This window comes from Balaenoptera ricei, chromosome 13 (assembly GCF_028023285.1).
Source record: "Balaenoptera ricei isolate mBalRic1 chromosome 13, mBalRic1.hap2, whole genome shotgun sequence".
Classification (NCBI taxonomy): domain Eukaryota; kingdom Metazoa; phylum Chordata; class Mammalia; order Artiodactyla; family Balaenopteridae; genus Balaenoptera; species Balaenoptera ricei.
In genome coordinates, this window is record NC_082651.1 from 1437568 (window position 1) to 1450102 (window position 12535).

Sequence of the window (12535 nt, forward strand, 5' to 3'; positions counted from 1 at the left end):
CGTCTCCATCAAACGACGACTCCCGCCCCGCCGCCCCTGGCCCCCACCACCCTACTCTCTGTCTCTGTGAATCTGATGACCCTAGGGAGCTCATATGAGTGGGATCATGTAGGATTTTTCCTTGTGTGTCTGGCTTATTGCACTCACCACAATGTCCTCAAGGTTCACCCACGTTGTAGCCTGTGTCAAAATTGCATTCTTTTTTTAATTTTTAAAAGTAAAAAAAAATTTTTTGGCTGTGCTGCATGGATGTAGGATCCTAGCTCTCCGACCGGGGATCAAACCCGTGCCCCCTGCGTTGGAAGCGTGGAGTCTTAACCACTGGACCACCAGGGAAGTCCCTGGAATTTCCTGCCTTTTTAAGGCTGAATAATATTCTATTGTGTGTATGGACCACATTCTGAGTTGATTTTGTGTGTTGTGTGAAATAACAGAGTTGCACGTACATGTGGGTCTGGCCTGGCTCACTATTCTAGTCCATTGGTCAGTGTGTCTTGTACCCACACTGTATCCATGTACTGCCTTAGTTACTGTGGTTTCGTATGATTGCAATATTTGATGGGGCCAGCCCCATGTCCTTGGTTTTGTTTTTCAGAAGTGCCCTGGCTGTTGCCTGTTCCTCTTAATACATACAGTTTGCTATCATTTTATCAAGTCCCATAAAAAATCCTATTGCAGGAAATTCCCTGGCGGTCCAGTCTAACTAATTCCTGGTTGAGACTCTGAGCTCCCACTGCAGGGGGCACGGGTTCAATCCCTGGTTGGGGAACTAAGATCCCGCGTGCCACGCAGACGAAAGAAAAAAAAAAAAAATCCTATTACATTTTGCTTGAAATTGCTCTGAATTTATGATTAGGGAAGAACTGACATCTTTATGATATTGAGTCTTTCTACTCATGAATATGATGCATTTCTCCATTTATTTCAGTCTTTAAAAATATATTCTAATAAGTTTTGTGACTTTCTGTCTAGGGGTGTTCCATATCTTTTGTTGTATTTATTCCTAGGTATTTGGTATTCTCTGATTTACAATGGTGTCTTCTCTGTATCTCAGTTGTTTGCTAACAGTACAATAAAAACAAAACTGACCTTTTACATATATTAATCTTATAACCAGCCAACTTGCCAAACCCTCCTAAGTTTTCTAATAATTTATCTGTAGATTTTGTTTTTAATGTAAGCCATCTTATCAGCTGAAAATAATGTTTTACTTCTTTTCCAGATCATATGTCTGGAATTTCTCTTATTTTACTGCACTATCCAGGGCTGTCAGTGCCACGTTAAGTAGAAGTAATCCTAGTGAGTGCCACGTTATTTTTCCTTATTTTAAAATGAATGATTCTAACAGTGTCCAGTTAGGATGACATTTGCTCTTCATTTTTCATTGATACTCTTTCCTCCTATTTTTAATTCACTAAGAATTTATATCAGTGTATGTTGAATTTGATCAAATGCCTTTTCTCTTTTCATCTGTAAATGTAATAAGACATATTTATGTATTTTCTAATATGAAAACACCCTTGCATACTGAGGATCCACCCAACTTAGTCATGAGGTATTATCTTCTTTTATACACAGTTGGATTCAATTTGTTAATCAAATTTTGTTTAGAATTTTTGTAGCTATATTCACTATGAAATGGCTTGCAATGTTCCTTTCCAATTATATCTTATCTGTGGTATCAGGGTTTATGCTGGCCTTATAGAGTAAGTTGGAGAATATTTCCTTTTTATTGTCTGAATAAATCTGTATGAAATTGGGTCAATTGTTACTTGAAAATTTGGTGGGACATGCCTGCAAATCCACTTGGACTTTGTGTTTTCTTCTTGAGAAGATTTTAAACACCATTTCAATTTCTATTGTAGTTATAGGGTTATTCAAGCTTTTAAAATCTACACAATCATCGCACAGAGTAATACAGAGTAAATTTAAATTTTAAAGAAATTGTTTTATTTCATCTCTAAAGTTTCACAATTGTTATTTATATTATTCTCATATCTTTTAAAATTCTACTTTATCTATTATGTGTCCCCTGTTTATTAATAAAGTTGTGTCATCTCTCTGCTTCTCTTGGTCAATCCTGCCAGAGTTGTGTCTATTTTACTACTTTTCTCAACCAAGTTATTTTTCGTATGCCTTTAAAATCTCATGTGTATTTTATACTTACAGTATATCTCAGTCTGGAATAACTACATTTCAGTCTTTCAATATCCACATATGAATAGTGGCTACTGTATTAGACACAGAAGTTCTAGAACAAAGGAGTTCATTCTAAAATATTTCAAAGTCGTCATATATAAGGCAGTTTGAAAGCTGATCTGAATGATTCCTCCTTTTCCAGGAAAGGAAGCAGAAATAGTGCAGTCATGAAATTAAGTTAGCTGCATATTTTATGGGTCCCAGGAGAAACGCACAAGGCCAGAGAGAGTGATCTCAGTCAGAAACTCAGAATGAATCATAAGAATTAAACATTGGACAACGTCCAGTGGTTAACATGAGTTTTCAGCTTACAATGAGATCACTCTATACCATAAAATGTAGAGAGTTCCTAATTATGCTTAGTGTAAGAGGTATACGGATACGTTGTTCTACAGACACTACAGACCCACACTTTGTGAAGAATGGTATTTCACTCTTTGGGAACTGTATCTTATAATCTTAAACTGCACTAAAATAAATAATATAAACTATCTGTTACATTGCTCAGAACAGGTCTGAATTCTAGCCTCTACTTTGGTTATAAGAGAAGTAATAAAAATCATGCTTTTGTATACAAACAAGGTATGGAAAGAAATAAATTCTGAATAACAAGCAGTGCTCTTAGCAAAGGGTGGCTCTTTTTAGAACCTGGTACAGTATGGGCACAAGGTCTGTTTACTAATTGTTTTTCATGTTTATAAATTTTCTTAATTTTAAGAAGAATCCCTTTCACTGAAAGTCTGTGGTGTCTTCGGTTTTCTTCCATCTTTGCGCCACTAGACTTAATGAACCACTACCCATCCCACCCCGTGCAGTGAGTCACATTTATACCTATGCTCAGACAAAGCAACTGGGAAATACATCACGGGATAATGTAGATACTCTGAAGCCAGGCAGACCAGGCTTCACGCACAGATCCACTTCCTCGGGGAAGTTACTAAGAGTAAAGACTGAAGTCGAAACAGAAGTGTTCTCCAGGGAGTGTGGCCTTCTGGTAATCTACTGGGGTAAGAAAAGGAGCAAGAAGGCATGGCCAGTTCTCAAGGGCCCCCCCTAGGAAAGCGTACCCTGTATATTAGCCAGCAGCAAGTTAAGAAACAGCATAACATTTAAAGTTGATCAAAAGCCAAACAAAACCCAAACACCTGCTTTCTTCTAAGTTACCAAAAAAAAAGAAACACAGCTAGCAGAAATCGCAATATCTTGGATAAACTACATTTTAAATTGCTTTTGCTAATTAGGAAAGCAGTAACAGAAACGACCTAAATGTCATTGATATTAATTTTAAAAATATTTAATTTTTGCATTTAGAATTTAGTACATCCCTCAGAAAAGATTTGTAGCCACAAACAATGGTTTCACTGGATAACATTAATGTTAATCTTCTTGGTAATGACAGTGACAAGAATGTGCTGAAACTAGTTTGTAATTATACATTGAAAGTGGAAAATAAAAACATCTAACATTTATTGTATGTGTCCTATGTCCCACATTTATTGTATGTGTCCTATGTCCCAGATAATGTGTTGAGTCAGCCTCTGACTGCACCATTTCATTTAATCTCATGAGATTATTATTTTTATTGGAAAATAAGGAATGAGTTAGTTGCAATGTAACAGGAATTATACAAATCAGCAAATCTACAGACAGAAGGCAGATTAGTGGTTGCCAAGGGTGGGATGGGTTACTGGGGGAGAGGCTAACAACGGGTAGGGAGTTTCTTTCTGGAATGATGAAAATTGGGGATGGTTTCACAATCCTGTGACTATACTGAAGCCATTCAGCTGTACAGTCTACACAGTGAGTTTTATGGTAGGTAAATTATATCTCAATATTTTTAAAAAACACAATGTACAAATTATGTAAAAAAGAGAAAACTGTGTGCTTCAGGTGTGTGGGAAAAGAATGCATAAAATGAACATGTTTGCCATGAGAAAACCATGAATTTATTGTTGATCCTCTTTCATTTACACTCTCACCCACTTTTCCCTCCTCCCATATTAATTTAGATCAAATGTGACTTCAATAAATACTTCAGCATGTTTTTAAAATAATTCTTTTTAAACATAAACATTATCAAAACTAAAAAAGCTAAAAATATTTCCTTAATATCAAATATGTTGTCAGTGTTCATGCTTCCATTTCCAACATCTTTTTTTTTCAGTAAAACTGTATTTTTTTTTAAATTGGAGTATAGTCGATTTACAATGTTGCGTTAGTTTCTGCTGTACAGCAAAGTGACTCAGTTATACATACACATATATCTACTCTTTTTTAGATTCTTTTCCCATACAGGCCATTACAGAGTATTGAGTAAGAGTTCCCTGCGCTATATGATAGGTCCTTATTAGTTCCAACATCTTTCAATAAAAGTTTACACATTAGCTACATCAAATAATCTATTAGTTCCACTTTTTTTTTTCCGAGGAGAACCCGCACCTGGAACCTTGTTTATTCGTCCTCAGCCTCTTGGCCGCTGCCCAGCCACCATCCGGGGACCCGGCTCAGTGCTCTCCTGTGTCGAGTCTCTGCTCGGCGGCTGCTGTTTTACGTGCTCTTCTCCCTCTGGAGCAGGTTCTCTCAAAGGTTCCTTAGAAAGGACATGGGAAGTAATTTTTTTTTTTTTTTTTTTTTTTTCAGTTCTTAAGGATCTGAAAATGTCTTTCTCTTTCCATTTAACTGAGAGCTTGTGCTTACAGAATTCCAGGCTGGAAATCATGTTTCCTCAGAATTTTGAAGGAATTTCTCCAGTGCCTTGAGGTGTGCAGTGCTGCTGTCGAGAGGTCTGATGCAGCTCCCCTTTCCCTCCTGTGTCCTGCGTATGTGACTTGTATTTTTTCTCTTTGGAAACCTTTTAGGAGCCTCTTTTTCTCCTAAAAATTTACATCGATATTCCTGTTTCTTTCATGTACAGATCTTCCTCCACTTACCATGGGGTTATGTTCCACTAAACCCACTGAAAGTGGAAAACGCGTTTAGTACACCTGACCCCACAAGCGTCGCAGCCCAGCCCACCTTAAACGTGCTCAGAACACTTGCGATAGCCTGCAGTTGGGCAAAATCATCTAACACGAAGCCTGTTTTATAACAGAGTGTTTACTGTCTCATGTAACTTGTTGAATTCTCTACTGAAAGTGAAAGCAGAATGGTTGTCAGTGTGCCGACTGTTCGCCCTCTGGTCGCGGGGTGACTCGGAGCCACGGCTCCACTGCGCAGCAGCACGGCAGGGGCCGGACCACGTATCGCCAGCCTGGGGGAAAAGGGCCAAATTCAAAACCCCAAGTACGGTTGCTACTGAATAGGTATCGCTTTCGCACCATCAGAAAGTCAAAAAATCTTAAGTCGACCCGTCGGAAGTCGGGACTGTCTCTGCTGGATCTTTGATCAGCCCTTTATTTTGAACTTGTCTTTTAGTTGCACAAAGCTTTCTTGCAATATTTCTTTGAAAATTTCTACTTCTTTTATTTTCAGAGACCAGAGACTATTAAGTTCTGAGCTTCCTAGATTAGAATGTCTGCTTCTTTTTGTTCAATTTTTTTTCTTCTGTTTGAACTTTAATATCACGAGCTCATTCCATATTGTTAATGGAAGGCCCTAGAACTCCTGGCCCAGGTTTCCGTGATCTCTGCGCGTCAGCTTAGCCTCCTTGGCGCTGGGCTTTGGTGGGCTTTCCCCGTTCCTCCTGGGCATCCGGAGCTCCTGCGCCTACACGTCTCAATTCTGGGTGCACAGACATGCTGACTTGACTCTCGGCCCCAAGTCCTCACCCTGAGAGAATCTAGGTGGTTTGGCTCAGGTAGGGCCCTGCACCTGGTCCAGGTGACTATGGCTGGGCCTCCCTGCATCTGTATGGTGTGTGGGAGGAAGGGGCGGTGACCGTCCTCAGAGAGGAGGGGTGAGGGCAGACTCTGGAGAGGTGGGTGGGAGTGGGCCCATCCTCCAAGGAAACCAGGTGGTCACCTGCATTACTGAACCTGAAATCACGTTTCCTCACCATATTCAGCATTCGACTCACAGGAGCCTTTCTTTTTTTTTTAAAATAAATTTATTTATTTATTTATTTATTTATTCATTTTTGGCTGTGTTGGGTCTCGTTTCTGTGCGAGGGCTTTCTCTAGTTGTGGCAAGCGGGGGCCACTCTTCATCGCAGTGCGCGGGCCTTTCACTGTCGCGGCCTCTCTTGTTGCGGAGCACAGGCTCCAGACGCGCAGGCTCAGCAATCGTGGCTCACAGGCCCAGTTGCTCCGCGGCATGTGGGATCCTCCCAGACCAGGGCTCGAACCCATGTCCCCTGCACCGGCAGGCAGACTCTCAACCACTGCGCCACCAGGGAAGCCCCCAAATATTTATTTATTTATTTTTGGCTGTGTTGGGTCTTCGTTTCTGTGCGAGGGCTTTCTCTAGTTGCGGCGAGCGGGGGCCACTCTTCATCGCGGTGCGCGGGCCTCTCACTATCACGGCCTCTCTTGTTGCAGAGCACAAGCTCCAGACGCGCAGGCTCAGTAGTTGTGGCTCACGGGCCTAGTTGCTCTGCGGCATGTGGGATCTTCCCAGACCAGGGCTCGAACCCATGTCCCCTGCATTGGCAGGCAGATTCTCAACCACTGCGCCACCAGGGAAGCCCTATTTTTTTAAACAGTAACAACTTGAATGTCAGAACTTGATTCTTTTCCCATGTAATCACATTTTGAATGCAGGAGAAAAACATTTCCCTCCTCTATATAACCAAATACGTAAACAACCAAATGCTTTTTAACACTCACGGGTGAAAATCAGCCCAAAGACACCTCAAAGTTGTAGCAGGTTGTCCTCCTGGGCTTATGCCAAAGCCACAGCTGATTTTCAGACACCAAATCAAAACACAACAGTCTTGCACCAAGTGCCACCACCACGTTCCTATTTAGTCACACGTGAGCATTTCTGTGTGCTCTGTTTACCAAACAGCAACGTTGTTGTATCTTCGTGGGAACTCTTGGATTCATCATTGGCTAACGTGGGGTAAAGGACCCGGCGCCGCTAGTGAGTACTCCGCTTCTGCCTAAAGGAATGTCATTCTCCACTTACGCTGTCTGGAGCATAAGCAGAGCTCGCTGCACAAGAAACCCTCACACCACCGAGGCCGGAACTTGAGAGGTGCCCATGGAAAGGCCAAGGTGGCCCGAGTTTCAGCCGGAAGGTGGGTGTCAGATGCAGCAGGCACCACCGACCCAAAGGGCGACCTGCGTTCCTCCAAGCACCCAGGGTCTGAGGTCCCGACTGGTAAAGACAGCAGAGAAGGAACCCAAGATTCATTTCATAAAGCAACTCAAAGTGCCCAGGAGACCTCGGCTAATAGAAGATTAGCAGGCATAACAATGCAACATGTTTAATAGAAATATTAATCATGACATTTCCTCTCATTGGTGAAACCAGGGAAGGATACCCCTTTTGTAATCAAAGTAATAAATTTTTTTATCTTGCAAAAAGCCACTTTTGTTATTATGTCCATAGGTAGAGACTATATTTCAAAACAAGTTGTTATAGATTTCAAAGAGGCCTGGACTTGCAGAGACAGTGAAATTTATTTAAATACTGTGACAGTTATAGCGCATACTGCTGGCATACTCATATTCACAGCTTATAAAGGAAAAAACTAAACTTAAACTTTTAAAGTCAGCTCTGAAATAGATGCATTTCATTAATACATTCACTAGTAGGTCTGTTCTTCTAAAACAGGAGGAAAGACAGACATTGAGATTTTTGTTTAAAGAACAAACTCAACATGTCAGCAGCAAATTTCAGTTAAATTAAATTGGAAACCAAAGTTCCCAGTCACCAAAGTACAAAGTCAGTTCACCAGCTGAGACTGAAGATCAGAGTATGAGCTGGAAGCTGAGAGAGCTTCCCAGAGCATACTGTGAGGCGACTTTTTCACAAAGAAACTCTGCAACTAGCATTCTCACGTTTATGATTTAAGGACACGTGTTTGATGGGCTCCATGGAATATTCAGAGGCGCCCAGGCAGATGACCCGCACCTAGAGCTGCTCTCGGGGGCTGTGCGATCTCCCAGGGCCCCATGCAGCACGCAGCGACCTGTCCGCTGGGGCCGGGAGATTGTGCAGCCGCAAGCCGGCGCCCCGGTGAATGGTCATCTGGGGACGCGGCCCGGGTCCCGCCAGACTCCTGGCGCGGAAGCAGCTGAAGCACAGCAGGAGCCTGGGCAGGGCCCCAGGGCCCAGCCCCCCCCACGGGAACGTGGCGACCAGGGCTTCTGATCTGATCCCAGAACAGGTTTTGAGGTAATACACTTCAGAGAAAAAAGAACAGCTCATTTGAAAGGAAATAACGAAATGAATCACATTTTAACTTAGTCTCGTAACGAACGGCAGCACATTCACTTTACATTCCTGTCATAAAGACGTCAGCGTTACTGATAAAGCATTTTCCTTCACACTTTAACTCACAAATTTTCTCTCATAATTTGTCACTAATAACAATCTATCTGCAAGTCTGACCTTGTGATAAATGGTCTTCAAACATTATTTTAAAAGCCTAAATTCCAGCTGGTACAGGACCAAAATCTAGTTTAACTCCAGAATTCACAGTGCGGCCCCGACACAGGTGGCCTGAGGGTCCGGAGGAGGGAGTGGGGTGGCCTCGTGGCCCCTGGGTCTGGCAGCAGCGGGAGGGGCAGGGTCCCTGGGCCGCAGCCCCTCCCACACTCCACCTGCTGGAGTTAAACCTATCAGACACACGTATGGACACACACGGAGACGTGACTTACGTACACACGCTTCTGGACAAAAGAACGACAGCCATGTACGTGAACCTTTTTTGCCGAGTGGATTCTATTTGGTTAATAAATAATGCTTTTCCCTTCGGTCTATCGAAGTCCAGACCAGCTGTGCAGATAGGACGCCCAGCCGGAGGAACGGGAAGCATTTTCCTCCTCACCTGTGGGGAGCAAAACAAACGTGTTAATCTTCTCACACGGCATTTCCATGCTACAGACCTGTCTGACCTTACGCTTGCAGCACTTCCTGTCTGTCTCAGACAGTCCCCGAACGCATCCCGAGCAACAGCACGCAGCCCTGGGGGCCGTGGCCGGCTGGGAGCGCACGTGTACAGAAGCAAGGCTCAGTCTTGTCAGCCAGGGGCTGAGGTCCTGACGCTGCACAGAAAAATGCTGTGTGACTCACTTCCTGGGGGAGCAAAGCCGACGTATCACAAGTCATACGTCAAGTAGGAAAGACACACGCAGTCTGTGAACCTGCTGGGACCTGACACGCAGGGAGCAGGCGTGTGAACACGTGCACGGCCGGCAGAGCGCCAACCTTCCCCGCCCAGCAGTGCCCCCTGCACGCTGCTCGTGTAGGGACCAGGGTGGCGCTTTCTGTTGTCCTTCCTCACACAGAGGCTGGAAGTTTTCCCCTGTTCACAGAAAAGTGCAACTGCCCCAGAGAAGGAGAGAGAAGACTCTAAGAGCAACCAGAGAAAGGAGACACGCTGCCTCACTGCCTTCGAAGGAGTAACAGGCCCACAACGGCCTTCTCAGCAACGAATTCGCCCCGCTGGAAATTCTCCGCAATGCACTTCGGGTGTAAGGAGAGCTTTCTAGCGGAAGGTCCGAGAGGCAGGTAGGAATGTACGCTCCACGCACGGTCCTGGGCCCCCGGCAGCCCCACTGGGACACCTCTCTCCCACGGCCCCGTGGGGAACGACTCCCGGGGGGTGGGTAGGGTGAGGACGTCTACCACGTGATAAAAAGTACGACACAAAAGGAAACTGTGTTCGCGGGCAGAATTCAACGCTAGGATCACAAATCCAATTTCAAAGAACTGGAAGATCGAACTGGACACTGCCCCGTTGCCCGCTGCGTGAAAATGACGCAAACACACCACGGCTGCCCTGAAACGTTAGAGCCAGCTTTTCAACCCTACTCATGGGGACACACACGGCAGAGCGCGTCCAACGGACAGAGTTTCAAAGCTCTGGTCTGCGCCCCAGGCGCGCGCACCTTGGGCGGCGGCGGCCAGCCTGGCCTTCTCCTCGGGGCTGAGCTGCAGCATCGTGCCCACGACGGGCAGCAGCCGCGCCCGCTCGCTCCCCGGCTTCAGGAGGACGAACTGCAGCAGCACGTTCTTCAGGTACTCCAGGTTGGCGGCCGACTGCTCTCGCGCCTGGTTCCTCTCCAGCCGCCGGATCTCACTCTTCAGAAGCTGGTGTCAGAGAAAGGAGTGCAGACGGGTTAACACGGCAGACTGGACGCACGCGGTCTTCTTCTCTCCCCCGAAACGCCCCCAAAATGGCAACAAAGGAGCGACCAGGCCGGGAGCAAAGAGCAGATGAGAAGCATCAAGAGGCTCCTGGAAGTCGGGAAGCAGGCGCCGTGGGCGACGGGGCCCAGGGGCCCGGCCACAGAGGGAGCACCGCGCACGGTGGGAAGCGGGGCCGAGACCGGGGACCGGGGCGGGGGGATAACGCGGGTCGGCGCCGCCTCCGCGCTCGGCCGAAGGGGGCCAGGGCTCAGGGCTCCGGGATGACAGACTGTGGGCCGCACCCACCGCCATCCCCACTCCCGCCCCCGCCCGGCAGGCAGGCAGGGTGTCCACAGCCAGAGCCGCCTCAACATGAATAGCACGCGACCAAACAAAAGTGGAGTCCAGGACAGAGAGACAATTCACAATGAATATCAATCAGAAACTAACAGAAAAGAGGGCACAGGGCGATGTGAAAAAGATGCAGGATGGTGAATATTTGAGGAAGATTTCTGGGTTGAAACAAATAAAAATACATGGTTACATCTTATCATTTCAGGTTAGTCCATGAAAGTTGGCCAACTCTGTCCTCAAACATAGGGTCATTTAAAAAAGTGACACTAAGGTCTAAGAAATCATAGGACAATGTCAGTCTGTGGAAGCATAACATCTGAATATTCACTCAGGTTCTGGGCTACTTAATGATTTTTTAGCTGTGATAAAGCTTTGACAATATGGGAAAACGTTATTTTATATATTTTATAGAAATGCATACTAAAATAGTTAGAGGTGGGATGTCATGATATATACAATTTACTGCAAATAACCGAATTAACTCAGCATTAAAAACATAATTTGACAAGGACAGCCTCTGGCCCTACACTGAGGTAGGACCATCTATTTGGAGAAGCAGGTCCAGGGCAGAAGCAGGCGCTTTTCAGACAGACACAAGTTTGAACTTTCTCCACCCTGATCCGCTTGTTCTCACCCACAGATGATGAGGATTAAATACGATAACATAATGTAAAGTGCAGGGCCTGGCTTGTGAGAAGAGGTCAACGAACAACATGACTGTATTAGAGAGTTCGGGTGCAAACAGCTGCGTAATCCTCAATTGCCTGATTCCTACACGCTTACAGAGTCAACTTTAAACAGGAAAACCTCCCATGCCACTTTGCCACTAATTGGAAGTGCTCCATGGTCCGTGTCTGGAATTTAGGGACTCACATCCGTTCAAGTTTTACTCAAGCAAACGTGGAACAAGGACTTGTGAACAGCTGTCTAATCTCTAAAGCAATTCGGGCTTCTTAGAAAAAGTAGGAATTAAAATAGTCTTTACATAAAAGATATAAAAGCCAAGAATATTTCTCCATTTCAGGAACGTAACGTTGTAAGGGATCAAGGTGTGATGGACGCATGAGTGTGTGTATGTGTGGAGGGCTTCCTGGAGGTGGCGTCCCGCCCTCACCTTAATCTGCTCCATAAGGATGGCGTTGGTGGCTTCTGTTTCCCGAAGCAGCCCGTTTAAGTGGTCGGCACTTTTTGTGGTGGAACTGAGCTTTTGAACCAATTCTTCTTTGGTGAATTCAGCATGCCAGGAAGGAGGCTCTGCAAGGAATTGCCCCAACAATTAATTTCCAAAATGAGGGGTCACAGGCGAAGATTCCAAATAAGAAAATACCCAAGTACTGACACTTTGCTCTGCTCTCCGTCCCCCATGGCCCAGTTAAAAGGCTGCACGTGACAGAGGTAAGACGGACTCTGCTGTGGAGCGGGCCACCTGCCTGGACACAGGCTCGACGAGCTCGTTCTGGAAGCTGTTGGGCCAGCGTGCAGGCACCAACTTACTGGTTTCATCCTCCTACATCTGTTAATGTCCCGAGAGCTGGTGTCACTTTACTTATAAAGAAGGAAGTACCAGCAGTTACTGATCACTTAAATCATGGTCTCTCACAAGGATTTTCTACCAGGGAAGGAGCGGTATTATTACTCAAATCTAATACACGAGGGAAGAGGCTCAAAGTCAACAAGTAATTTTGGCAAAAATGGCAAAGCCAAGTCTGATTGTGGAGCTGTGGCCACAGCGTATGAGGACTAA

At 45.1% G+C, this 12535-nt stretch overlaps 1 protein-coding gene across 3 annotated transcripts in view; it reads right to left on the minus strand.

The window, feature by feature from the left end:
* GCC2 (GRIP and coiled-coil domain containing 2) overlaps window positions 1-12535 on the minus strand; it is a 45388-nt gene that overhangs the window by 3112 nt on the left and 29741 nt on the right. The window contains exons 21-23 of one of the 3 annotated variants that reach the window (XM_059942348.1): window positions 11906-12045; window positions 10197-10398; window positions 7742-9133 (exon numbers count right to left, since the gene is read on the minus strand). In XM_059942348.1, the coding sequence (XP_059798331.1) occupies window positions 9063-9133; window positions 10197-10398; window positions 11906-12045 (413 nt within the window). In that variant the 3' untranslated portion in view covers window positions 7742-9062. Of the gene's footprint in view, window positions 1-7741; window positions 9134-10196; window positions 10399-11905; window positions 12046-12535 lie in introns of those variants that run through there. The other 2 variants (XM_059942347.1, XM_059942350.1) reach the window with 2 other exon arrangements.